Source organism: Vulpes vulpes, chromosome 10, assembly GCF_048418805.1.
Source record: "Vulpes vulpes isolate BD-2025 chromosome 10, VulVul3, whole genome shotgun sequence".
Classification (NCBI taxonomy): Eukaryota; Metazoa; Chordata; class Mammalia; order Carnivora; family Canidae; genus Vulpes; species Vulpes vulpes.
The window spans coordinates 25,300,062-25,328,049 of record NC_132789.1 but is presented as its reverse complement, the minus strand read 5'-3'; the positions used below and the strand labels follow the sequence as shown (position 1 = coordinate 25,328,049).

At 45.1% G+C, this 27,988-nt stretch overlaps 1 protein-coding gene across 3 annotated transcripts in view; it reads right to left on the bottom strand.

Annotated features, from left to right (window-relative positions):
- LIMK2 (LIM domain kinase 2) overlaps positions 1–27,988 on the bottom strand; it is a 60,174-nt gene that overhangs the window by 25,848 nt on the left and 6,338 nt on the right. For 2 of the 3 annotated variants that reach the window (XM_025985896.2, XM_025985898.2), the window contains exon 2: positions 22,015–22,114. In XM_025985896.2, the coding sequence (XP_025841681.1) occupies positions 22,015–22,114 (100 nt within the window). Of the gene's footprint in view, positions 1–1,673; positions 2,424–22,014; positions 22,115–27,988 lie in introns of those variants that run through there. The other variant, XM_025985897.2, reaches the window with a different exon arrangement.

Genomic DNA, 27,988 nt, shown 5'->3' with positions numbered 1-27,988 from the left:
AAAAAAAAAAAAGGCCAGGTTCAGAGTTCATTATCTGCTCTAGCTCCTGAGTTATGTCCTGTCCCCAGAGATTAAGAGGGGCACAGCATTCCCTGCTCCTAAGGGAACAACCCCTCCCCCAAGCTGCCTTTCCAGGATTAAGAGTAAGGGGGATTAATGAGGGCCTGGTCTAAACTAGTGGCTACTTCAATACTCGATTCCACATGGCAAAATCTGCTCTTAAACTCAAGATCAATTCACACTGGCTCTTCAGAAAAGAAGCTCTGCCATCCCTTCAATGTGCCAGGCAAACTATGGGGGCCCTTTTATTGGACTCTCTGCTGGGAGAAGAAAGCAGAGACTGCCCTTGGAGGTGTGAGCAGAGGAAGGTGCAGCCTCCTGAAGAATGAAAACAAACGCAGGAAGATGGGAAAGGCTGACCAGAGACCTCATATGTTAATTCTGTTGAAAGTGGTTGCTTCCTTAAAACGGGGATACATACTGCCCGCAGGCTTTGAGAGAATTAAAGGATAAAGTGCCCAGCAGGATGCCTGAAGAGTCAGCACAGAGGACTAGTTCTCTTCTCCCTCCCCCAAATCCCAAGGCTTCCCACCACTCTACCAGGGTCCAGTAATTCCGTGAAACCACATGGTGTTCTGCTTTTCTGCTCAGAGCATGGCCACCTGACTAGTATCCTGGCAGCGAGGTCTGGGCATGAAGCTGGGTTGGGGAAGCCAAAAGGGAGAGGTCGACCAGGACCACTGGTGAGGGGGAGGCAGCCCTTGGAACAACAGTCTGCTCCCAAAGAATGAAAACAAGCCCCACCCTGGCCAGGAATGGCTCCATTCAGGAGGGACCCTGAGGGCCAGAAACCCCCTGGGGAGTTTCTGTTGGAGGTAGGGTGGGGCGGAGTGCAAAGAAAGGCAGGTCAGAAGTAGAAAGTTTCCACATCTCCCTCTGAGAAACCCCACAGAAAAAGGCCAGCAGAGGTCTCAGGCCTGGAGATCCGGCCTGTGGGGGGCGGGGGCCGAGGGGGGCCGGTAGTGGTGGCCAGAAGCTCAGGAACAGTCTAAAGCCAATTGCCCCACTCTTGGAAGCCCTGCCCAGGCCTTTCCCTAGCAACTGTACTCACCTGGGAGCTCAGAACCCCTTAACGCCAGAGGCAAATGTGCCTGCCCTTAATAGAAAAAACATTTATAGAGCACCTACTGTGTACCAGGTTGCCCACACCCAAGCCTTGCCAGCTTCTTCCATGCTGTTTGACAAAACCTGTCCATCCTGCTTGTTGGGACAAATTCCTGGCAGACAGCACGGCCTGCAGGTAAGACACGTGAAAGCTGGAAGAAAGCACCCTATTTGTGCTCTTCCCCCGGAAGCAGTAACACCAAGAACAGGCAGGGTCACTGGCATCTTTTGGAGGCTCTTTCAGGTATGCCTGGGAAGGAAGGAGAGCCGGAGTTCCCCTGGAACCTCCGTCTGGGCATATCCCTCACCTCACCATTCCTAGAACATGGTGGGAGGCTTCACCAGGCCTATTCTGCTTGGGAAGAGCTTCTGCTAGCTTCTGCCTGACAGAAAACGGTGGTCAAGGGACACATGAAATCTGAGAAGCAGGTTCAGGGAGGCCTCTGCCCTCCCCTCAGGACCAGGGGCCATTAGAGGAGATGGAGAGGGGGACTCCGAGCCCAACTCACCGAAAGGGGTCTCTGGAGGTGAAGTAAGCCGGGATGGACAAGTAACTCCCCATCTTCTTCCCACACCAGATAAACAAGCTCAGCTGCAAACCCGTCTGGGAGTGCCTCAGGCTGGCTGCAGACGGCCACCATGACAGGCCCACGGCTCTCGGCACCTCTGGCTGTGGGCGGGCTGCCCAGGGCTCACCTCTCCCTCCGGAGAAGCCAGAGGGACGTGAGGACTCCGGGCCACTTGCCCCCCGGCAGATTCCTGCAGGGGGTCATGGCTGGGATGGCTCCTCCCCAGTTCTCGGAAGCTCCGGTGGATCCTCAGGACTCCGAGAGAACCACCTCTCTGCAGAGGCTACACACACACAGGGATTCCTGGGCTGGGGCCGGTGACTAGCTAAGAAAGAAGCGCTGCTGTCAAGTTAGCCTTCTTCTTCAGTCCCTCCCCTGATGAGGGAGGGAGGGAGGAAGAGGAGGGGCTCCTCGCGGAACCGAGGTGTGTGGTTGGAGCAGCTATTAGGAAATAGACCTTGCAGGCAAGGGGTGGAGCTGGGCTGGAGGGAGGCTGCAGGCTAGCGCCGCAGACAATAACCAGGACTGGCTGAGCGTCCATCCCTGAGCTCCGGGAAGGGCAGGGCAGAGAAAGAGAGCACATCTACCCCCAAGTGTCCCCAGCCTGAGGAGCTGCCCAAAGCATAGTTAATTCTGCTCGGAGGTGAAGGAAAGCACGGGATACCAACTCCAGGCCAAACCACGCCCCCCTGAAGGCGGTGTGGGGGGGGTGTCTCTTGGGCAGGGGAGGCAGGTCTAGAGACCCAGGTCCAGAGAACTGCCCTCTAGATGCTTTGAGCTGGCATCTACTGGGTCCTGGCACTAGGGTCCCCATTCATCCTTTCCCTCGCCTGGCCTGGGGACAGCCCCCAGAACTAGCCAATGGGGGCTGCCACTCCATTTCTGGGCAGAGCTGTGCTGAGCAGGAGGAAACAAGGCCTAGAGGGTTAAGTGACACCTGAAGTTTCCCCATGTAACAAGCATTGTATAAGCACTCTTATTGCTCCAAGATGGGAATTATCTCCATAAACAAGGAAAGCAAGGTTCAGAGAGATTAGCTAACTAACCCAAGGCCAAAATACTAGTCAGTGGCAGGCCTGGGATTTAAACGTAGGCCCATGTGAGCCCAGAGCTCATTCTCTTTTAGGGGAAATATCTCCCTCAAAGCCTTTCTGCAAGTTGGAGACAGCACAAACCGGAGTCCAGGTCATCTATCACCTCTCTTTCATTGCCAGAACACCATCCATTGGCCTCAGGGGGCAGTGGTGCTGCTTCTGCTGTGGCCATGGCAACCAGGCTGAAAAATGGGGCATGATGGAGGACAAAGCTGGGAGTGCCTGTGCGGATGATGGGCCTAAGTATCTGGAGGGGCAGCCTGGCTGAAAAGCACCAGCTGAGGAGATGACCAAACCAGAGTCCACCATTAGGAAAGCCCCTTATCCCTCTGGCTGCAGGACTGTGAGGGGAGAAGTAAGGTTGCTGGATTGGGACACATCCAGACCCCTCTGTTGGACTTGAGCAGCTCTCTCCCACCAAGCACACATTCTTCTCTACTGAAGTCACCCTGTCACTGTGAAAGGAAAGTCTATGGCAAAGGTGGTGGCTGGGTTACAAGGGAACATTTTCCTATTCCTCTACGGATTGGGCACACAGGTAACAATGAATGTGATAAGAGAGACTGTGTTTGCACCCTGTTATAAGCTACCATTTATTAAACACTTTGTTCCAGGCTCTGTGTTAACTGCTCTCCATCTGTTAATTGTCTGACTTAAATTGCCAATATATGGGGTAGATGTTATCCCCATTTAACAGATAAGGAAACTGAGGTTTGGAAGGGTTTCGTCAATAACCTGAAGACAAACAGCTGGTAAGTGGTGCAGCTGGGTTTCAAACCTAGTTAGTGTGATTGTAGATCAGGGGTTTCCATAAAGGGCCAAAGAACAAATATTTTACGCTTTGCAGGCCTACACAAACAGAGACTCCCTCACTGCAGTGCCAAAGTGGCCATATATAAAATGTAAACAAATCGATGTGGCCATTTTCCAATAAGCCTTTATTTATAGACAATGAAATTTGAATTTCATGTAACTTTCATGTGCCATGAAATATTCTTTTGCTTCCCCAACCCCAATCATTAAAAAATGTAAAAATCACAGGCCATACAAAAACAGGCAATGGAATATAGTTTGTCAACTGTTCTGCAGCCAAGGAACTCAACCACTCTGTCTACTGCCCTAATAGTGAAGACCAGCTTTTGGCACAATTGCAGAACTCAGCCACATCTATCTACTGGCACACAGACACCACACTCCAGCCCCAGAAGCAGCCAGCAGGGAGTAAGCACTGGACGGGCACTCACCCTGCACCAAGCACTGCTCATAGCACTCACACATACGAATGAATTTAACCCACACTAGTCAGTAGTGCTATACTCTCTCCCTTTTTACAGAGGGAGGAATTGAAGTACAGAGTTTAAATTGCTTGTATGAGGTTACTCAGCTGTATAAGTGAGAGGTGAAGTCAGGATTCGAACCCAGGCTTTTTATACTGAGCTCCACCATCACTGCTAGAGCCTGGTCTGGGCCTGGAGCCAGAATGTCTGGGTCTGAATGCGACAATGCACTGTGTGTAAGCCCTTGGCACAGAGTCTGGAACACATTAAGAGTTGATAAATGTTAGCTGCTAATATCATTAAGACTATTGTTACTACCACTATGAGCTAGCTATGTGGCCTTCAGCAAGTCACTGCCTCTGTCTGGGCCTTGGTTAAGTCTCTACATAGCTTCCGGCTTCAACATTTGTCAACCCTATAAGGGTGCAGAGGGCTCCCTGTTTTCCTTGCATCTCAAGTTAAGTTTAAACCTCTTGAGCCAGCTCTGAGGTGACTGAGATCCCAACCTGAGGGCCACACAGGAGCCACAGAAGAGGAAGGTTGAAAAGGGAAACAACACACAGGATACTAAATGGCTCATCCAGCTGGAGAGCTGGGAGCTCTCTTTCTCCCAGCAATAGAGCAAACTGTTTCTCACCAAAAATCTATTATGTTCTCTTGTAATTCGATCAGGCAAGAAGGGGGCCCCAAATTAAGTCTGGAACTAGCAAATTATCTTCTAATTGCACCCTCTGATTTTCATCTGATGAACAGAGTGCAGATGGAAGAAAATGAAAGCCACAAAGAGACTGGGGCCAGGGAGCCCATGAGCATAACTCCTCTTGACATTTCACACAGCTCTGCTGTTCCAGCGGCGGCGGGCTCAGTGAGTCGGTGTCTAGGAATGTGAGCAGGAGGCTGCAGGCGTTCTCTATTCCCCCTAACTCAGCTTACAAAGGACTCAGTAGGTGGGTGGGTGTGTGGGGAACTAGTATGAGGGCTTCTCAATGCCATGAAAACCGCCTCCTCCTTAAAGAGGGGAGCAGCCTCTCTGCATGTCGTGAGCGGAAGCCCCTCCTAGGTGGAATCCATCTGACCTCCATAAATCCAGCCTTCAGGAGGAACCACTGAAGGACTGATCATCAGATGTGATAAGCTGCTGGCTGCTCAGACCCAAGCGTGTGGTTCCTCAAGGACAACTTCAAAGGGACTAAACCACCCAGAACTGGGAGGTGAAAGGTCACATTGGAGACTATACATCCCCCTCGTGTCCTTGGATACTGGTCCTGGACGGAAAGCTGCTCTTCTAGGTCCCTAGGACAGCAGGCAGAGGATTCAGCAGTTATGGATGCCAGAGGCAACTGCAAGGATCCTTGGATTGGCAGTTACGGACAGGATAAAATGGCAGGAGAGGTACTAATCTCCTGCACATTTCACAAGTTGAAAACCTGATGAGGAGCCAAGCAAGCTGATTCTGAAAAATCAGCTGAGATGCAAGAGGTTGAAGGCAATAGCCTTTCAGGCTGGCAGCCCCAAGTGAGCACTCCAGTGAGTAGTCCATGAATCACCAGGACCTCTCCTCAGAAAGCAGCTCTGGTCAGAAAAATCTGAAGTCCAAGGAACTGTGTTCATGTGGGGCCCTCTATTGGCCAGGAGGACTCCAACCAAGAAAGGGAGCTCCCGGGGACTCCATAGCTTCTGAACCTTGAAAGGTGAGCATTGCCACCTTCCTCTACTGACCATTTGTCCAGCCTCTGCTCCTCCTCTCTTTCAACATGACTGTAGCAGTCATCTTTCTAAAACAGGAGTCCTGGAAATTCCACTGATAGAAATTTTGCCCAGATGGGGTGCCTGGGTGGCTCAGTCTGTTAAGTGTCTGCCTTCAGCTCAAGTCTTGATCCGGGATCTTGGGATCCAGCCCCACAGCAGGGTCCCTTTTCCCTCTCTCTCTCTGCTGCTCCTCCTGTTTGTACTCTTTCTCTCAAATAAGTAAATAAAATCTTTAAAAAAAAAAAAAGAAAAGAAAAATTGCCCTGAGAAATATTCCTATAAATGAGCTAGGACATGGATCTAGTATTTTTTAATACTAAAAGATTAGGAACAGTCATGTATCCAATAATGAGTGGGCTAAATACAATTACACATGCTACTACAGAATATTATGCAGCTGTTAAAAATAATGAGGTAGGGCAGCCCCAGTGGCACAGTGGTTTAGCGCCGCCTGCAGCCTGAGGTGTGATCCTGGAGATCCGGGATCGAGTCCCATGTCGGGCTCCTTGCTTGGAGCCTGCTTCTCCCTCTGCCTGTGTCTCTGCTTCTCTCTGTGTGTCTCTCATGAATAAATAAATAAAATCTTAAAAATAATGAGGTAGACTCCAGGTACTGAAACAGAAGTTGTCCTGAGTGAGATGTTACATAAAAAAATCCAAGTATCAGACACAGTGTATACTATAATCCCACTGTTTAAAAACTCTAGGTGCATAATCCTTAGAGATCATCTGGAAGACTCCACTACTTGGTTGTTTCACCTTTCAAGTAGTGAGACATCTAGAGGCAGGGATAAAAATAGCATTCATTCTCTACCTTTTTTTTTTTTTTTTAGATTTTTTATTTATTTACTCATGAGCGACAGAGAGAGAAAGAGGGGCAGTGACACAGGCAGAGACAGAAGCAGGCTCCATGCAGGAAGCCCGACGTGGGACTCGATCCTGGATTTCCAGGATCACACCCTGGGCTGCAGGCGGCGCTAAACCCCTATGCCACTGGGGCTGCCCATTTTGATACTGTTTCCATTTTTCTTTTTTACACTTATGTGTGCTTTTTATTTTTATATTCATGAGAGACAAGAGAGACAGAGGTAGAGACATAGGCAGAGGGAGAAGCAGACTCCCTGTGGGGAGCCTGATGTGGTACTCGATCCCAGGATCCTGGGATCCTGACCTGAGCCAAAGGCAGATGTTCAACTATTGAGCCATCCAGATGCCCCAATAAATAAAATCTTAAATTAAAAAAAAGGAGCCCCAAGTCCCACCTCCTCACATTTTCCCCCTAGTGCCCCTGTCCAAAGGCAAAGCCTACCTGGTGTACTACACCTCAGATTCCTGGGGTTATTTCTTTTTCTTTTTCTTTTTCTTTTCTTTTCCTTTTCTTTTCCTTTTCTTTTCTTTCTTCTTTCCAGATTTATTTATTTGAGGGGGGGGTGAGGGGGTCGGGTAAGGTGCACAGGAGAGCAGGGGGAGGGACAGAAGGAGAGGGAGGAAAGAAGCAGACTCCCCACTGATGTGAGGCTCAATCCCACAACCCTGAGATCATGACCTGAACTGAAATCAAGAGTTGGCCATTTAACTGACTAAGCCACTCACTCTCCTGGGTCTATTTATCCAGCTTCCCCATCAGGGTTAAGCTGGCCACCTCCTGCGCCATTCCACTTCTTGACCCAGCCACATAGGTTTTCCCAAGCCTTTGCTTAGTTCCTCCTGTAATGTCTTCCATCTTCAGGCTGGTGGATGTCTCCTCCTTTATCCAGGTCCAGTTCCAACAGAGCACTCCCATCTCCTCCGGGAAGAGTTCATGTGTCTCTAAGCACCACACACAGGAAGGGCTCTAAGCCAGTATCTGTCTAGGGCCAGATCAAACTACATGCGGCCCATAGCAGACTCACATTGCATCCAGAGATGCCCACTACATAAACATATGACTCAGGAACTCCCTTATGAGCAACTACAGTACTAGAGTGATGATGGTAACTAATGTTTATAAAGCATTTTCAGTTTACAGAAAATGAAAATACTTCATCTAGTTTAATCCCTGTAACAACTTCACAAGGTATACCTATATAGCACAGACCGGGTAAGGGAAGTCAAGAGGTGTTAGGTGATTCATCCAAGGTTACTGCTGGGAAGTGCAAGACTGAGATTAAAAGCTGCCTTGCTGACCTCAAATCCCATGCCTTTTTCTCAGCGTGAGCCCTAGCAATGTGTTTAGGAATCTCACCTCTCCAATACAGGGCCTCAAACTGCTGGGTGTGTTGAATTCCTGCACCTGATTTTTCTAGGTTTCCTGCTCACATTCTTACTGTCAGAACTTGCCAAATGCCTTGTGGAAATCAAGAGAGTGTCTCATGACTTCCAATCCAGTGAAAACATGAAGTCATGACTAATTCACTACCACTGAATCCTAGTGATGGGCTCTCTTCTAAGTGTTCACTGTCCATCTATTCTATCATCTGCAAAATTCCATAGAATTCACTAGAATTTGATCAAAAGGATTAATTTGATCAAAAGTCAAAAGGATTATGAGTTTACTTTTTCCTTCTTTTTGAAAACTGAATCAGTTAGCTATTTCTGCCTTTATTTTGCTAATGGATCCCTGTTATATGGCAGGTGTGGATCAAATAATCAAAATACTTGGATACGGTCCCCATTCTCTGAGGTTTCTCAAAAGTTACTAATAGTGGTTCCACTACTATGCTACAAAGATTTTTCATTTTTTTTCTTTTTCCAGTATACTAGGAAATAATTTTCCTTTTTTTTTTTTTTAGAAAGTTTTTTTTTTTTTTTAGGAAATAATTTTCCATCTAAAAACTAAACACATTTCATGTGATTGGGTATCCTTATGCATCTTGAGCTTCCCATCCTCCCTTCCTAGTTTCAAGTTCATGAGCTGTAAATCAAAGGATTGGACTAACTCTCTAAGGTTCTATCCAGATTTCCATGACACTTAAGATGGATGCCAAGGATTATCTTTTGCTGGGTGTTTGTTAATATGACACCACATTCCAGAAGTTGTGGACACTTGGTTCCCGCTCTGCAAAACACTAAGTTCCATGAGTTAGGCACTGAGGTAGGTTTGCTCACATATGCTTTCATTTAATTCTCAAAACTTGGTGAGGTTGAGGTTGCCATCTCCTTTCTATGTATGAGGAAATAAGGTTCACAGAGAAGGCTGTGATTCAAGGTCACAGGTCTAGGAATTGGCAGAGCTGGGATTTAACCCAAGTCTTTGGATTCCAGGTTCAAGCAGTAAAGTTGTCTCAAATAACTATTTTACACTTGCTATTTGATTTGCAATAGTATTTCTGAAATGTGGTAGAGAGAAGAATGCATCAGACTCTCAGGGACAGTTTGCTGAAAATGAAGATTCTGGGGCCTTAACTGAAGCCTACATAGTATGGATTGCTGAGACCGTGTCCAAGAATCTGTATTTTAAACAAGCCCCAGTGTCTCTGATGCACACTGAATACTGAATCTACTACTTAATTCTTTCCTATGGGCTCTTCCACTTGATTTCATCCTTCTCTCACACTAACCTTTTTTTTTTTTTTAAAGATTTTATTTATTTATTTATTTATTTATTTATTTATTTATTTATTCATGAGAGACAGAGAGAGAGAGAGAGAGAGAGAGAGAGGCAGAGACACAGGCGGAGGGAGAAGCACGCTCCATGCAGGGAGTCTAACACGGGACTCAATCCCAGGTCTCCAGGATCCCGCCTGGGCCGAAGGCGGCGCTAAACCGCTGAGCCACCTGGTTGCCTTCACACTACTAACCTTGAGAGGCGAGCAGGATAGATCGCTATTACCCTCCCAGCTACAAATGAGGAAATGATTCAAAGATAAGTTGTTCACTTTCTTATTCTGAATTAAGCTTAAAAAATAAATGTTTAGTGGTTGAAATTTTGGAAAGCCTTGGATCGCTGGGGACTTTCACCATCCTGGTACTATTCTTACTCATTTGTAACCCCATAGCTGCCTCTCTTTTTTCTTCAGTGACATTGTAGTGGTACTCAGGGTATTGTAGGAAAAGATGACTCCAGTATATAGGGTGATCTCATGAAAGACCACCTTTGGAACTGAAACAAAACACAAGGGCTGACATTAGTCAATTTCAGAAATAGCTGATGCTGCTGTAAGAGTCAGTGCTACTGATGGGAGCCCAGTGGACACCCTCTGATCTAAGCAGGATCACCACAGAGCAGCCTCAGGAAGATATGACCAGAAGATGACTGACAGAAGAAAACTATCCTCAAACCTGGCCTGAGGTACTCAGAAGGTTTTTCCTGGTAATAGTGACAAACATGAAGGAGAATTTGTTAGCACCCCTCCAGTACTGCCCAGGAAGGGGGATTCTAGTCCTTGGGGGAAAAATTCAAGGCAAATTAGCTGCCACAATGTAGAAGCCATGCCATCCTTTGAGCTTTGATGGTTTCAGGCTTTATAATGACATTTATAGACAGAGATCTTACTCCATACTCTCATTTCAGAAGGAAAGCTCCTGCTTGGGAGAATACTGCAGAGCAAAAATGATGGTGATGATGCATACAGAAAAGGCTTCATCCACATGTCCAAAGAGAAAGGTGGTCATTTGACAAAAACATCATTTGTCCAACAAACACTGAGTACCCACTGCACTCTGGGCACTCGGCTAAGCTCTAGGATACAAAGAGAATTTCTTATGCTAAGAGTGATGTTAGATGTGTAAACAAATATCGACAGGACAATAATTGAGGTATAATAATAACAAAGAGGAAGAAAGTCTCCTCTGTTTGATGGGGAAGGTTCAGGGTAGATTTGGCAAGGCTGGGATGCCTGGGTGGCTTAGCGGTTGGGCATCTGCCTTTGGCTCAGGGTGTGATCCTGGAGTCCTGGGATCGAATCCCACATTGGGCTCCCTGCATGGAGCCTGCTTCTCCCTCTGCCTGTGTCTCTGCCTCTCTCTGTGTCTCTTGTGAATAAATAAATAAATAAATCTTAAAAAGAAAAAAAGAATTTGGCAAGGCTCTTTCACAGGGGACAAGATGTATCAGTTGAATCTAAAGGCTGATTACCAGGCAGACAAAAGGCATTTCAGCCTGAAGGGACAACATATGTAGTAAATGTACTAAGGTATAACAGAGTATGGTCCATAAGATGCAGTGCAGGGCATGTGTGAAGGATGATCAGAGAGGAGGCTAGGATGGTGGGAGAGGGCAAGGGCAGATCCTCAAGAGGCAGATCTGTCAGGTGAGAGTCACCCACAGGCAGTGAAGAGTTATCAGAGGTGTTTAAGCAAGCAGAGGTTCCCAATGAATGGAACATAAAGCCTGAATCACCAAAGACAGTGCTGGTCTTTAGTTGTCAATATATATGTCTCCTTGAACGGGCATTTATGTTTCAAGTCTACACTGGCTGTAGATGTGTCCACATGAAGTCTGCTGGCCAGCTAGTGTTCACTAACAGCAAACTATGGCTTCATTAACAAGCAACATCTCTACTGAGCTGGTCATTTTAACAGCTGAGATCTGCCTGTATGGGCTGTAAGCAGTTAAGAATGATGTTGTGACCTCTTATAGATAATCATCTCCTGTTGTTCTATAATATAACTGAATGTCCAACATTCAGTGTCCACAGCTGTGATTATATAGACATTATTCTCCTGGATGCACCAGAAAAAAAAAAATGCTTTGGATACCTTAATAAGTCTCCAGGTAATGCCAGGAGGAGAGCCCTGGCCTGAAAGAGAAGACCTGATAATCTGAGCTGGCTAAAAATAGACTTGCTGTGTGAGCTGAGGCAAGCCATTAAACTTTCCTGGGCTTTAATTTCTTCCTCTGTAAAAGGAAGGATTTAGGTTGGTAAGCAAGTAAGTAAATAAATAAATAAATAAATAAATATTCCAGCAGTAGGCCAATATTGAAGAGAGACACAAGTAAGAGGTTGTGGTCAGAGAAAGGTTGACTGGCTGGCCACCCAGAGACCTCTCCAAGGCTATCATTACCTTGATAAATGACCCTTAATTCAGGCCTCGTTTTTGGCCTGGGAGGTCCAGAAACAGGACTTCATGGTACTCTGCAAGGGTTAGACATCCTACAATGGCTCTAATCACTTATCAACCCCACAGACCATTTATGAATTCACAGTTGGAATTAAAATATCTACATCCTCTATACAGGTACTATCTCCAGACCCTGTTATCAAGAAGCCCAAGAAGCCCAAGAAGCTGAATTAGGCATCAGAAGGTTGTTCTGTTGGCATGAACCTAAAGAGCCATAAGAATCCATGGAGAGAAATTTCATTCTGGCACTAGTGAGCCAGCCAAACCAGCCCTGTCTATACCAAAGAACCCCCTTCTGGAGACCAAATCCAGATTCAATATTTTTAACTGGACATGCTACTAGTTTTGCTTCACTAACTTTTCACTTTCTGTTTCACTGCTGGCCACTCATTATTCCAACTGGCTTTTAAACTAATTTTTAATTGAAAAAAAAAAAAACGCACTACTTCTTCAGATATGTAACAATCACCGATTCATATATTCAGCTCTGAGAGGCATTTGGCTCCCTAGTAGCTAATAACAAATGGCTAACGCTTATCAGCATTCACTCCATGTGAGACTCTGTTACTACCCAGTACTACACAGGACTTTCCTCATTTACCGCTCCATTAGGAATTAGGGAGAAGGTTTGTTATCTCCATTTTAGAGATGAGGATATGAAGGACAGAAAAGGTAAGTAACTTGCCCAATATGCACAACTAATAAATGAAAGAATCAGGATTTGAACCCAAGTAATCTGGTTCTAGAGTCTGTGCTCTTAATGACCACATGATACTGCTCTTATTACATGTAGATCTGAGTAGTTTAAACCCTAGAGGACAAACTTCATTTCCAACTTCTTGGAGAATCGCCAACCTATTCCTTCACTCCCTGCCAAAAATCACCCATAAGTAAAAGATATTATTATTAAGTATTCCACTTTTTCCCACACTATACTTTACTGTACATCTTCACCTAATGCTGTCCTTCAAAGCTTTCTAAAAGGGATCCCTGGGTGGTGCAGCGCTTTAGCGCCTGCCTTTGGCCCAGGGCGCGATCTTGGAGACCTGGGATCGAATCCCACGTCGGGCTCCCAGTGCATGGAGCCTGCTTCTCCCTCTGCCTATGTCTCTGCCTCTCTCTCTCTCTCTCTCTGTGACTATCATAAATAAATAAAAAATTAAAAAAAAAAAAAAGCTTTCTAAATATAAAAAACAGGGGCACCTGGGTGGTTCAGTCAGTTAAGCATCTGCCTTTGGCTCAGGTCATGAACTTGGGTCCGGGGATTGAGCCCTACATTGGGCGGGGGGGGGGGGGGAGTCCCTGCTCAGCGGGGAGTCTGCTTCTCCTTCTCCCTCTGCTCCTCCCCAATGTTCGTGCTTTCGCTTCTCTCTAATAAATAAAAAAATATTTAAAACAAATAAATAAGGGGATCCCTGGGTGGCGCAGTGGTTTGGCGCCTGCCTTTGGCCCAGGGCGCGATCCTGGAGACCCGGGATCGAATCCCACGTCGGGCTTCCGGTGCATGGAGCCTGCTTCTCCCTCTGCCTGTGTCTCTGCCCCCCTCTCTCTCTCTCTGTGTGACTATTGTAGATAAATAAAAAGATTAAAAAAAAAACAAATAAATAAAATATAAAAAACAAATAAATAGAGGGACCTAGGTGGCAGTTGGTTAAGCCTCCCACTCTTGGGTTTTTGGCTCAGGTTGTGGTCTCATAATCTCATGTTGGGCCTCACACTGGGCTTCATGCTCAGCATGGAGTCTGCTTAAGACTCTCTCTCCCTTTCCCTCTGTCTCTCCCCCTGTGCACTTGCTCTCTATAGTCCTCAAATAAATAAATTAAAAAAAAATAGGGCGCCTGGATGGCTCAGTCAGTTAAGGATCCCATTTTTGATTTTGGCTCAGGTCATGATCTCAGGGTTGTGGGATCGAGCCTCTCTAAGATTCTCTTTCTCCCTCTACCCTCTCTCCCCCTCAAACAAACTTATGACTAGAATTGAAATTTATGGCTAAAATTTTTGCTGGATTTCAATTCATAATTAGTTTGGTCTAGAGTAGCTAAACTCATTCTTCCCTACTGTTCTCTCCAGGGTTTCTTCGTGTCTGGCTGATACTTACAGAGAAGTACAGCTCAAGACTTGCTACTGGACAAGACTGCTAGGTCATCCTCTCTGTCTCCTTTAGGGGAAGAAGACAAAGCTTTAACTTCTCATCTCAACACTTGCAGGCAATTTTCCAAAACAACCCAATGTCTGGAACTTACTCCTCTCTGCCACTTACAGTAACTGCAGCCACAGTGGCTGCTAAGGGAAGGATGTGGGGAAGGGGAAGGGGAAGGGCAGGGAAAGGCCTCACTTACATCATATCTCTTGGCCACCCCTGGCAATTCATTCAACAAATATCTTGCCCATGCCAACAATGTGCTCAGTGGTGACACAATGGGGGGCAAAATGTCCCATAGCCATGACTAGCCATGACTATACTTACTTACAGAATATTAGAGGTCTCAGGATGTCATTAAGGAGATGATCAAATGAATAAATATAAAATTAAAACCACAAAAAAAGCTTCAAAGAGAAAGTCTATGAAAGCATAAATAGGGATGCCAGGTGTCCCTGCTAATGTCTATTAAGTCCTAATTATGGCCAGGCACTGTGTGGAAGGGCTTTAAATACATGATCAAATTTAATCTGCATAACAGGGACGCCTTGGGTGGCTCAGTGGTTGAGCGTCTGCCTTCGGCTCAGGGCATGATCCTGGAGTCCTGGGATCAAATCCTGCATCGGGCTCCTCTCGAGGAGCCTGCTTCTCCCTCTGCCTGTGTCCCTGCCTCTCTCTCTGTGTCTTTCATGAGTAAATAAATAAAATCTTAAAAAAAAAAAGAAAGCATAAAACAGGGGCCATGACCTATTTTATAACTATTTCCCTGACATCCAAGTAAAGATCTGAAGGATGAGAAGGAGTTAATTAGCCCAAAGGAGAGGGAGGGGTCATTCCAGGCAGAGAGAACAGCAGGAACAATGGTCTTTGAGAAGAAAGCAGGATGTGTTTTGGACCTTGTGAAGAACATTGAGAGTGAAGTAGCGAGAGAGCAGGAGGCTAGGAGAGACCAGACCACATTAAGGACTGGTCTTTAAGAGTCCTGCAACGTGATGGAGTTAATATAAGGATGAAGAGATGGCAGTGTGACATGGTCAGATTTTTTTTTTAAGGTCATTCACTCTGGCTGCTTTATGGAGGATGGATTAGAAGGCTATTGCAGTTATCCAGGGGAGACACAATGGCAGCCTGGAATAGAGTGGTGGTAAGAGAAATAGAAAGACATGGATGCATTCAAAATATCACCTGGAGATAAAACTGACAGGTGTGGATATGGGATAAGAGAAAAGAGGTATTAAGAAGTACTTCCAGGTTCTGACTTAGGCAGTAGGGCAGATGATCATGCCATTCAACCGGACAGGTTATACTGAAGAGAAGCTAGTTTTAGGAGGAAGATTGAAAGGCTAGCTGGATCTGAAATGCCTGGAAGACATTCAAATGGACAGGGGAAATTGACAAAGACAGGACTAGAGCCCAGTGGAAAGGTTTGGACTGTAGATATGAATATTGGGGTCTTCAGTGTGTGGAAGACAATAGAAGCCATAGCTGTTGGTGACATTGCCTAGGGAGAAACAGACTGTGCCTGGAGAAACAGCAACAATTCAGAACTGGATAGAAGATAAGCAAAGTAGAATGACCAGAAAAGTGGGGGGAAAACCAGGAGAGTATGGAATGTCATGGAAGCCAAGTGAAGAGAATGTTTCAAGAGCGACAAAGACACTAATAATAAATGCTAATGTCTATTAAGTCCTAATTATGACCAGGCACTGTGTGAAGGGCTTTAAATACATGATCAAATTTAATCTGCATAACAGGGACACCTTGGGTGGCTCAGTGGTTGAATATCTGCCTTTGGCTCAGGGCATAACCCAGAGTTCCAGGATTGAGTCCTACATCAGGTTCCCTGCATGGAACCTGCTTCTCCTCTCTCTCTCTCTCTCTCTCTCTCTCTCTCTCTCTCTCTGTCTCTCGTGAATAAATAAATAAAAATCTTTTTTTAAAATCTGCATAACATTCTTTTGAGGTAGGAAGCATTTCATTTCCCCTTTTCTAGATGAGGAAACTGGCAAAGAAACTCAAGGTCAGCTGACTCAAGATAAACTGGGATGGAAACTCAAACAGGTTGACTCCAAACTCTCATTTGCTTGTCTCTACAATCTCTAGTGCAATTTGGGAGGTCATACAAAATAAAGCCTGAAGAGCAGCTGATGGACCGATGCAGCTGTCCCCTGGAAACTTACTAAGGGAACACTGTTTCAAGGGAATGAGAATGGAAACCAGACCAGAGCCCATTATTAGAAATGCTCCACATTATTACCTGTTTTTCAGCTGAGGGAGCCAGTTAGGAGACCAGGCTACTATGCTAAATCTGTATCCCGAATAGCATCTAATTTGCTGCCTTTAATATAGCAAATGATAGGGGATCCCTGGGTGGTGCAGCGGTTTGGCGCCTGCCTTTGGCCCAGGGCACGATCCTGGAGACCCGGGATCGAATCCCACGTCGGGCTCCCGGTGCATGGAGCCTGCTTCTCCCTCCGCCTGTGTCTCTGCCTCTCTCTCTCTCTCTCTGTGACTATCATAAATAAAAAAAAAAAATTAAAAAAAAATAGCAAATGATGCTCAAAATTGTATGTGAACTGCTAATGTAAGCAGCATAAAGTTGCCTATATGCTGCTTGCTGATAATCCTTTACATTAGACTATCCTCAAGTTTTCAGAGTGTTTTCTTATCCATCACCTCTGTGATCCTCCCAACTACTTCATGAGGTGGATTACTTTTATTACAACTTATTGATTAGGAACTAAAGCTCATAGTGACACAGGAGCTTGCCAACAGTTATACAGCCAGCTTGGCTCAATAAAGACTCAAATCCAGCTCTTCTGACGCCAAGTCTACTACTCTTTCTGGGGAGTCCCAATGGAAAGAGGACCCTCTTCAGAGCCAGGGAGATCTGAGTTCAAATGTGTGTGACTCTGAGCAAGTTCTACTTTTTTGGACCTTCCTGTTTTTGTGTAAAGTGGGGTTGTAGGGCTACTGTAAGAGTTGAATCAGATAATCAAAGTGCAAATTTATTAATCAAATTCCCAATGTAATGCTTAATAAATATCTGTCATCCATCCCTGGCTCCACCCTGCACCTCTTCATCTCTGCCCCAGACAGTAACTGTGGGGTTTCTTTGGAATCTTCATTCTCTCTTTCCAAAAACAGAGCAGTATAAAGGCATGTTGAAGGTTACATACTGCTGCTACATACTAGGAGTCCCACAGTGTGTTCAAGCTGGAGTCTCTTGTGGAGGCTGAGGAAGGCCCAGGTGGTTATCCTGTCAGGCACGCCCCAGTTCCCTGTTTAACAGCCAGCCTTAATGAGTTGCTGGCTGGCTGTTTCCTTAGAGATATACTAGACAAACAAGCAAACTAGAATCAAAAGCTTGGGTTCATAAATCCAGCAGCAACATCAACATTACAACAGCAGAGGGCAGGGTTGTTCCACGGACTCCCATGCCAGGAAGCCAGAGACCCAGGAGAAATGTAACAGCACTTTTATTGACACTTGAGAGTTCATAAAGCCTTTGCACCATACCCTTTGATGTTATTTGACACCACTAGTGTATGGCAGGCAGGATGAGTGTTTTTACTCTGAAGGTACAGAAGAGGAAAGCAAACTTCAGGGAGGTTATATGACATGACCATATTCAGGAATGTAAAGCAAGGAGTCAGAATGCCTGGGTTCAAATCTCAGGTATGCTACTTACTAGCTCCATGACTGTGAGCAAGTAACTTTCTCTATTTGTAAAATAGGTATGACCAGTACTATAGTTATTACACTGTTAAAAGAATTAAGTTAGATGGGGCACTTGGGTGGCTCAGTTGGTTAAGCATCTGACTTGACTCTTGGTTTTGGCCAGGTCATGATTCATGGGTTGTGAAATCGAGTCCCACATCAGGCTCCCCGCTGAGCTTCTCTTTCTCCCTGTCCCTTTTCCCCTCCCCCTCACACTACCTGTCTGGCTGTCTCTGAAATAAATAAACAAACAAACAAACAAACAAATATTTTTAAAAAAGGATTCAGTTAGATGATTCAAATGTGAAATTCTTATTAGGACAGTGTCTATACATAATAAACACTCAATAAACGGTAGCTCTTACTATAATTATGATGTACTGCACTTGTTTAGGTGGCGGGTGTGGGTGAGAAAAGTGAGCATGACTTTCAGCATCATAGAAGATATCCTGTTGGGGATCCCTGGGTGGCTCAGTGGTTTGGTGCCTGCCTTTGGCCCAGGGCGTGATCCTGGAGTCCCGGGATCGAGTCCCACGTCGGGCTCCTTGCATCCTTGCATGGAGCCTGCTTCTCCCTCTGCCTGTGTCTCTCATGAATAAGTAAATAAATAAAATCTTAAAAAAAAAAAAAAGAAGAAGAAGATATCCTGTTGTCACCCAGCCCATTACACCACAGTCTCTGGTTGCTATGTGTACAATTTCTTCACTTGCCTTTCCTGGAGTCACAAATTTAGCGGAAATGGTCTATTGACCAAAGAAGTGACAACAGCTTTCTATTTCTTTTTTAAAGATTTTATTCATTTATTCATGAGAGACCCAGAGAGGCAGAGACATAGATAGAGGGAGAAGCAGGCTCCCTTCAGTGAGCCCGATGTGGGACTCGATCCCAGGACCCCAGGATCACGACCCGAGCCAAAGGCAGACATTCAACCACTTAGCCACCCAGGCTCCCAACAGCTTTCTCTTTGTATTATTCCTTTTCCAGAGCACAGGCATTAGAAATCACTTCTCAAAAGAGAAAGCTCAAAGAGTCTGTATCTGAGATCCTGAGAAAGGAGGCCCTGAAGGGTTCCCGGGAGCCTTAAGTATGGGTTTTTTTTGTTTGTTTGTTTGTTTTTCTTCTGACAATGCCATTAGGAACCAGGTCAAGCAAGAGAGTCCCAGGGAAGGGTGATAAAGACTAATAGAGGCAGTTTTCCCTCTTCCTACAACCCCCCCCTCTTTAGATAAGCACTTCTGATGAGGGTGAAATCATCAGAAAACTTGTCAAGGTTCTTTGGTTTGCCAACATGCCAAGTCCCCATAAAACATGCCAGCTCCATAGTTTGACCTCAGCTACAAACAACATGCAGTCTGGCTGCTTCCTTGGCCTTCCCCAGGGAGAGGGAAGCCAGTTCCAGACAGCTTCAGAGAGAATGGCCCCAATTCTAGAACCAGTGGCACTGTTCAGGGAAAGGGGAGGCCAGAGGTACTTAGAGTCCAAACAGGCCTGTTGGGAAGGTTGAGGAGAGAAAGTAGGAGGGCTAGACAGACAAGCATCCAGGGATCAGAAGGATCCTGGACAAAAACCCAACTGCATCAGACTAAGCTACTTCCAGGAGGTTTGTCAGCTGGCCTCTGCTGTACAGTCCCAGGTTCCAGCCTTCAGTGACTTTCTATTCTCCCAGGCACCTGAGAATCTGGTGGAATGCTATCAGAGGCAGGATTGCGAATGTGGCTGCAGATGGAGGGGTGGGGGATGGGGAAGTGTAAGGAGAAGGGAGGAGAGTTTGGGCCAAACCCCAGCAATTTCTCCATTGAATATCTAGCTCCACCCTGTGACTAGGAAAACAAAGATGTGGGGGAAGAGGAAAAGAAAAGTCATTTCCTTTATTGTAACTAACTCAACTGGGTAAGAGCAAGGCTGGAAGGGAATCATGAAGTACGAATGGCTGGAAGGCTGGAAGCAAGGGAGGGTCTTGCTATCAGCAGGCCTATGTCCAGACACTCTGAATTCATCAGAGATTTTAAAAAACTATTCAGGCTGATGCCTCGTGCTCCTTATAACCAGGTTACTTATGTGGTCAGATACAGCTGTTCCCAGCCCTGAAGATCTTCCTCCAATCTGGGCAAAAGTCAGTTGGGTCCAAAGTAGATAGTCTCCCCAGGGCAAATTATCAGGCTCCATCTGAGGACTTCATGTCATCCAGTTTCCATGGGAAAGCTCAGGAGTCAGGAAATGCACTCCTTCAATACAGCTGGGTTAGACTATGTCCTTGAGACAAAGCTATAAATAGGAGACCTACCCCAGATGCTCTACTTCCCCTACAGACATGATCTTTGGTGTAATTGTGCCAGAGTAGTTCAAAGTTAACCTTAATCTCTGAGGCTCCACATTAGAAGACCAGTGGGTGTGTAATAAGAATAATAAATGCATGCATGTAGGTGTATACAGACATACACTTACTATATAATACAAAGTGACAGCTACTGATTATTATCTGTATCCTATGTGTCAGATGCTATGCTGAGCACTTTATATAGGTTATCACATTTAATTCTCTCTGACAACCTGTGGGATGAGTACTTGTCCCCATTTTACAGATGAGGTGCCTAAAGTTCAGGGCAGTCACCCAAGGACAGTTAAATTGCAAAGCCAGGATTTAAAACCAGTCTCATTCCAGAGCCTGCACTCATCCATCATGATAATGTGCCTTACTTCTTTCTGAGCATGTATGTGTGTTTTTCTCTACACACACACACACACACACACACACACACACTCCCTAACAAGCTAGCATCTAATCAGACCCACAAATGACCCAAAACTTCAGTTCTAAGGTCAGCTCTAGTCATCCATGACCTGTCTTTGTAGCTCCTTGTCTTTTTGGTTTCAGGCCTCTCAATTGTGATATGGAGGGGTTGTGTCACATAATAGGTGGTCTCTTCCGCTTCTGAATTTTTTTAGTGCTAGAAGAATCCAGAAATTCCAAAAATTAGCTTGTTCTACTCTGTCCTGCTTATTTTGGATAGAAAGTATTAACATAAATAGGAAAACAGCAGAAATAAATATGACCATATGGGTTAGGTGCCAAGGGGAGCCTTGGCCTAGGAACTCATTAGAATTTGCTTCAGTTCTAAATGAAAGGGCTAGCCAAAGGCTTTATCTATAGTATCCATTATAGCTTTGACACTCTGCTCCAATGCTTACTAAGAATCAACTTTGCTGAGGGTAAAAGGAAAAACCAAGGTAATTAGATCCACAGAGAAGACTGGAAAATTCGGAGTTAGAGCTGAAAGGGCAGAAAAATGCTAGTTCTTCTCCAACTCTTCCAGAGGGCAGAGCTCTCTAGGCCAAACCCCCCACATGGTTCCTGGGTGGAGGCAAGTGCTTAAAGGTCAATTAAATTACTTGGTATCAGCACGGGGGATGCTTTGCAACACGAGCTGTGTGTGGGAGCTGGAATCTACAGCGCATGGTGCCTGTCTACAGTCTGTCTCATTCTCAAGATGTGAGCAACAGCTCTACCACTTCAGACCATGAGGGCACACGTGCCCACCCAGCCTCCAATGTGGAATGACTGTAGGCCAGGCACTGTTTTATGTTCTGGAGAATGCAGACAAGCTCCCACTCTTGAAGATTCCAATCTCACAGGGAAATAAATAACCATTCAGTGGGTGCCTACCATGAGCTGGGCCCCTGGCATATATGATTTCATTTGATCTTAACGAGTCTATGAGATAAATTTTTAATATCCGTGTTTTTCTGATGAGGACACTGAGTCTCAGACAACAGGAATGAATCCTACCTTAAAGTCACGTATTTTTAAGAAACTGAGCTGCCTTCAAACAATAATCTAAAGGCTATAATAAAATTAAATAACAAAAAGCAGGAAACTAGGGAGGCATCCTGTGGTGAAGGGCTGGCTCTGCCAACTGTACTAAAAACAACCCTTGAGGCACTTACATACTCAGTAGTGTAGCTGTGGGAAAATCATTCTTTCTGGGCCTCAGTTTCCTCATCTGTAAAGTGAGGGTGCCGGGACACCCTGGAAAGGACTGCTCCCATCCCCTCATCCTACTTCTAGCTATACCTGGCCCATTTACGGCTCTTCCACTTTCACACCTGATATTCGGTTATGTGTTCTTCATTGGCACATCCCTCCCCGTCCCTTCAAAATGGAAACTCTCAAGTTAGAACCTTGTTTTTGTATTTTCTAGAACAAGAAGTAGTGGCTGGCTTGTAGTGCATTGGCAAAGACAGGAGGACAGACCCACTTACCGGAAGCAGGAGCTATGCCAGGCTTCGTTGACAGTCCTGTACCACCTCTGGCTTGGAGCAACATGGTCCCCACAGCCCCGACACCTCCAGGTATCTTCACCTGCACACAAAACCAGGGAGTTGAGAGGCCCAAAGTAGCAGGAGGTACAGGGAAAGGATTCCTATCATGCAGAATAAGACTGAGTTAAGACTTAAAATGAAAGGGCTGGCCAGTGCTCTGATAAATGCACAATTCCCTCCTCCACAAGATCTCCTGTAAGCACTAGCCCAGGTTGCTCATCTCCCCAGGACAAGGAATTCATGGCCTCAAAAATTAAGTCTCAGGTCACTTGGGTGGCATAGTGGTTGAGTGTCAACCTTCAGCTCAGGTGATCCCGTGGTTCTGGGATTGAGTCCCACATCGGGTTCCCCACAGGAAGCCTGATTCTCCCTCTGCCTAAGTCTCTACCTCTCTCTGTGTCTCTCATGAATAAATAAATAAAATCTTTTAAAAATTAAGTCTCATCCCATTTTTTAAAAAGATTTTATTTATTTGTTCATGAGAGATACACAGAGAGAGGCAGAGAACACAGACAGAGGGAGAAGCAGGCTCCACGCAGGGAGCCTGATGTCGGACTCGATCCCAGGATTCCAGGGTCACACCATGAACCGGAGGAAGACGCTGAACTGCTGAGCTACCCAGGCATCCCAGTCTCATTCCATTTTTTAGAAATGGTTCTGATTGTTCCTTTTTCCCCTGAAACAAAACTTGCCTTTTTCTAGAATTTCAGCCCTCACTTATTATAGCTCTGAGTAGATGAAATGAACAAGGTCTCTTTCTCTTTAGGGTCAGCCCTTCCTATGACTATTCCCAGCTAGCACCCAGAAAAACTTCTCTGGGCTAAACATGTTATTGCCTTTTCCTATTCCTCAAAAGCCCTGGCTTGTATAGATCCATAACTGAGTCCAGTCCATTCAACCAACATCATCGGTCCTCTCAAAGCTCTATGTAGGAGACTGCTAGATAACATCATCTCTGCTCTTCAAGAAGCAAATTCACTGAAAAAGAACCCTTCCCCCACCTTTTAATTTTTCCCTTAGATGTTATATCAGAATTAGAAGAAAGTGCTGTTTTAGTTCGGAGTAAGAAGTTATGGGTATAGAAGGGAAAGAACACTTAATGAACACTTCCTATATACCAAGGCTTGTGTTTTCAGAAACCCAATCTTATTTGATTCCCAAAACAATTCTGTGAAACAGGTATTAAATTCACTTAGGGGGTCGGAGAATTGAAACCTGGGATTAGGGGCTGTAAGGCAAAGCAGCAGATTCAGTATTCCAACTCAGCCCAACTCATCCTAAAGTCTGTGTCCTTTCCACACTCACTCCACCATGTAGATTCCTGCTCATTCCACTTAGGGAAGTCAGGAGAGTCTCTGTAAGGGAAGCTAATACTTGAGCTAAACCTCGAAGGATGGGGAAGATTTGCCAGAGGCTGAGAAAGGATGGGGAAGGGCTGTGTAGGCTGAGAGATTAACATGGGCAATAATACAGAGTGAATCCATGTCCCTCCAAAAGGGACAAAATACAATACTCTTGTTGTGGCTCAGATGCCAACTTCTTCAAATAAAAGAAGGCAGCTGAGATCAAGCTGTGGTACCTGACTCAGCCCTAGAAAGCAGGACAAAGTTGTTACAAGACTCCCTTGTGGACTCCGTGTATGCAGCTTTGTTCTCTCTGGGTAACTCCAGACTGCCACAGGCACGGTGACAGTCACTGAACCCTGTTTCACAGGCACAGGGGTCATGAATAGACAATGCATAGCTCCGGACACTTCAAGATTACCCAGCAGCATTCTGGGGCAAACAGGACACAGGCAGCTATCCTCATACCCCAGTGGGTATGAGTTAGACAAGTGGCAGAAAGCTTTAAAACCTTGACCCACCTGCTCCTCTTTTCCAATTCCACAGTGATAGGACATAAATGCCCATCACCATATGAATCTAAAATTCTCATACTTTCAGGAGGGGCCTTTTTGGGTTTTTGTGTGGTAGTGACTGAGATTGCCTTATCCTCACCAACTCCATGGCACAAAGTCTGACAGACTTATTCAAATTGGGTTACAGACAGTGGGCAAGCAATGAATTAGTAAGAAGGTTTTCAATGAAGACAGACATCCAAATAAATTTCCCAAGTTACAGAGGCATAAGTTTGAAACATTTTTAGAACTCTTAAAGGGAAGTAAATTTGTGAACTGCCATATCCTACCTCCAGCAAATCTCATTATTTTAAGCCACTCTTTTTTTTTTTTAAAGATTTTATTTATTTATTCATAGAGATGCAGAGAGAGAGAGAGAGAGAGAGAGAGAGAGAGAGAGGCAGAGACACAGGCAGAGGGAGAAGCAGGCTCCATGCAGAGAGCCTGACGCGGGACTCGATCCCGGGGCTCCAGGATCATGCCCTGGGCTGCAGGCGGCGCTAAACTGCTGTGCCACTGGGGCTGCCCTTAAACCACATCTTATTTCTTATTTTTACTTTTTAATCCAAAGGAGTGGTCTCTAACTTGACCACCCACTTATTCAACAATTCAGCATCTTGGCCCTGAATGACTTCTGGCTGTTTACAAAATTCAAAAATGATCAGGACTTTCCACTCTGAGGATACTTAAGATAACTTGTTATTGACACACCCTCCGGAGTCTGCCCTTTCTCCAGTCTTGAGAAACCCAAAGCCATCCAATCAAGACTTATTTAGCACCTGCTGTGTGCTAGGCTCTAGGGGTTCAAAAATCAAGAGCCCTACTCCCTTCTCTCATATCCACCTGCTTCCATCTTCCAAATGTCTCTCCAATCCTTCCCTGTCCTTCATCACAGCCTGAATTCAGGTCTTTGGCTTCTTTTCCCTGTCTTCCGCACAGTCTTAGCTGGCTCACCCAGACTCCCCAGTGTCTAGAGAAGAAAGGGTCAACTGTTTAGCATAGCACTCCTGTTCTAGATTCCATCCTATCCCACCTCTCAGAAGATGCGCTCTTTCCATTATCTCCACCAACTCCCTTGAGGACACTGGGGAGTGTCTAGAGAAGAAAGGCTCAACTCCCTTCTCCAATGGCTCCTTCCAATGATCATTTACGTTAGTTCAAGTCTTTATTTATTTATTTATTTATTTTTATTTATTTTTTTTTTTTTATGATAGTCACACAGAGAGAGAGGCAGAGACATAGGCAGAGGGAGAAGCAGGCTCCATGCACCGGGAGCCCGACGTGGGATTCGATCCCGGGTCTCCAGGATCGCGCCCTGGGCCAAAGGCAGGCGTCAAACCACTGCGCCACCCAGGGATCCCTAGTTCAAGTCTTTAAAAAAAAAAAGTAACTTAAAGGAAAAAAAAAAACCTGGACCCTGTTTTCCGCTCTAGCTACCACCTTTCTCCCCTTCACAGTCACACATATTAAAAAGTTATCTACACATCACTGCCCTCATTTCCTCATTTCCCACTCACTGCAATCTGACTTCCACCCCCACGGTTTCTCTGAAACTGTCTTACCAAGGGCCAAAGTGACCGCTTGTTGCTAAATTCAGTGGACACACTTCAGTCATTCAGCAAATATTTATCCCATGCCAACTATGGGTCCCACACTGTTCTAGGGAAAGAGCAGCAAACGAGAAAAAGATTCAACATAGATATTAAACAATTATATAACTATAATTGGGGCAAGTGGTATGAAGGAGAAATCAAGTTCATAACTAGGAAAATGGGGGTGGGGTAGGGCAAACAAGTATTCTTTAAGGAAGTAGTTTTCAACCTAAGCTCTGAAGGACAAATATGAATTAATCAGGCAAAGAAGAGGAGGGAAGGATAACCCTGGAGTCTGGGACAGGGCGGTGGGAAGGCCATGTGCAAAGGTCCAGAGGTAGGAATGCAAACTCCTCACACATCATTAAAGTTGGCTATTCTCAGCTCCAAAGGACAAGGGGAACCAAGACAGGTCCCTGGCCTACTGTAGTCCTTCAACAAACATTTATCAAAAGGAATGAATGGCTCTCTACAAGGTAGCCCCAAAGAACCTTTATTTCTCATCATCTGTTACAAAGGGATGCTCTAATCACATCTTGATCTATTTTCTGTTTCTGCCGCACACATTCATGTTCTTGCATCCTGACATTCACATCTCAAGCTATTCTGTGTTTAAGGTACTTTATCGCCTCTTCCCTGAATCATACTTCTATCCTTCTTTGATGGTCCCCCAAAGGGAGACTTAATTTCACTTTGTCTATACCTGCTTTATATCATTTGTTCTGTAATTATAATTCATTATGTTTCTATTTCCTCAGGCCCTCCCTCTCTGTGTCCCCTATCCCCACTCCTAGCTCAAGGGACAAAGCCCACATCTTGATCATCTTCAAATCTCCAGAGCCTACCATAAAACCTGATGTAGAACAGACACTCCTTTGTGTGGCAAATCCAACTGAAAAGTTGGATCCAACTGCCAACTAACTACAAAGGTAATTTCCAAAGCCAACAGGGGTCCAACAGCCAGCAGGGGTGATTCCACTGAATAAGTGTTCGGGCTCTCAGGATTACTATCAATGGGTAAAGTCACACATAGATGCATAGGCCTCAGTTTATCTGTTGAGCATTCACATTGTTTTTCAGTTAAGTACTTGAGCAAAAATATTCACCCAGAGCCTTTAGTTTCTTAAGCCCAGATATTCTTCAAAAAAATACTCTTGGCTTCTTCAGCTCCCCACAGCCCTGACAGTTGAGGATCCTAACTTTCTTACAACTTTTTTTTAAAAAGTAGGCTCTGCACCCAACATGGGACTCGAACTCAAAACCTCAAGACCAAGAATCGCATGTTCCACCAACTGAGCCAGCCAGGCGTCTCAACTTTAACAACCTTTATTGTAAGGTATGCAAGAGAAATATAATAATACAAAGTCCTGGAGATTTCTGTGAGGCCTGATGAAAGATCAATCCAGAGTCCAGTCTGCCTGGGAAATATTTCATCTAGGAAAATACCTCATTGTACCAGGACGTTCACACTCTACCTCTATAGTGTTTACTTCACATATTTGCAGACTTATCAACAGTAGCTACTGATTGTCAGAAGCCAGAAAGGGAGTTTGATTAAATAAAGGTCCCTAGCAGCCTCAAACAATAAGATGCCCTTATTAGGTGTTTAATAATCAGAAAACTGCTTTCAGTTATTATTGGAATTTGCTGCTTTTAAGAAGTTGCAAATGTGCAATGCAAACAGGGTGAGAACTACAACAAATGGGCTAAGTACAAAGGTTCTCACTTTCAGGATCTTTTGAATCCTGGCATAAGATATATTTAGTTAAAACTATATATATATTTTTTATATTATATATAAAACTATATATTTTTCATATTATATTTTCATATATATATGAAATATATATATTCAGTTTTTTTAAGATTTTATTTACTTATTCATGATAGACAGAGACAGAGAGAGAGAGAGAGAGAGAGAGAGAGAGGCAGAGACACAGGCAGAGGGAGGAGCAGGCTCCATGCAGGGAGTCTGACGTGGGACTCGATCCTGGGACTCCAGGATCACACTCTGGGCGGAAGGCAGGCACTTAGACCACTGAGCCACCCAGGCTGCCCTATATTCAGTTTCTATATACACTTCTCTTTCCCAACTTAATAATTGGTGATGTGACCCTCAAATAATCTCTGAACCCACTGGGGCAGGCACAGTAACAGGATGGTAAAGCTGGAAGTGCCTTTAAAAATCATCTTACAGTCCTTTTATTTTATTTTATTATTTTTTTTTGAAAGAAAAATGGGCTTGAAGGAGGAGATTCGAGTTACCTAACCATTAAAAAGCTGGTCCGGGAGGAGCTCAAACCTAAGTTCTGAAACTACCGGATCAGTTGCATTTTTATTATAGTATGCAGCCTCAGACAAGTTAGGACTTGCTTAAGACTGCACAGTTATTCAGTGGAAGGGCTCAGCCTGGTACCCTAGCTCA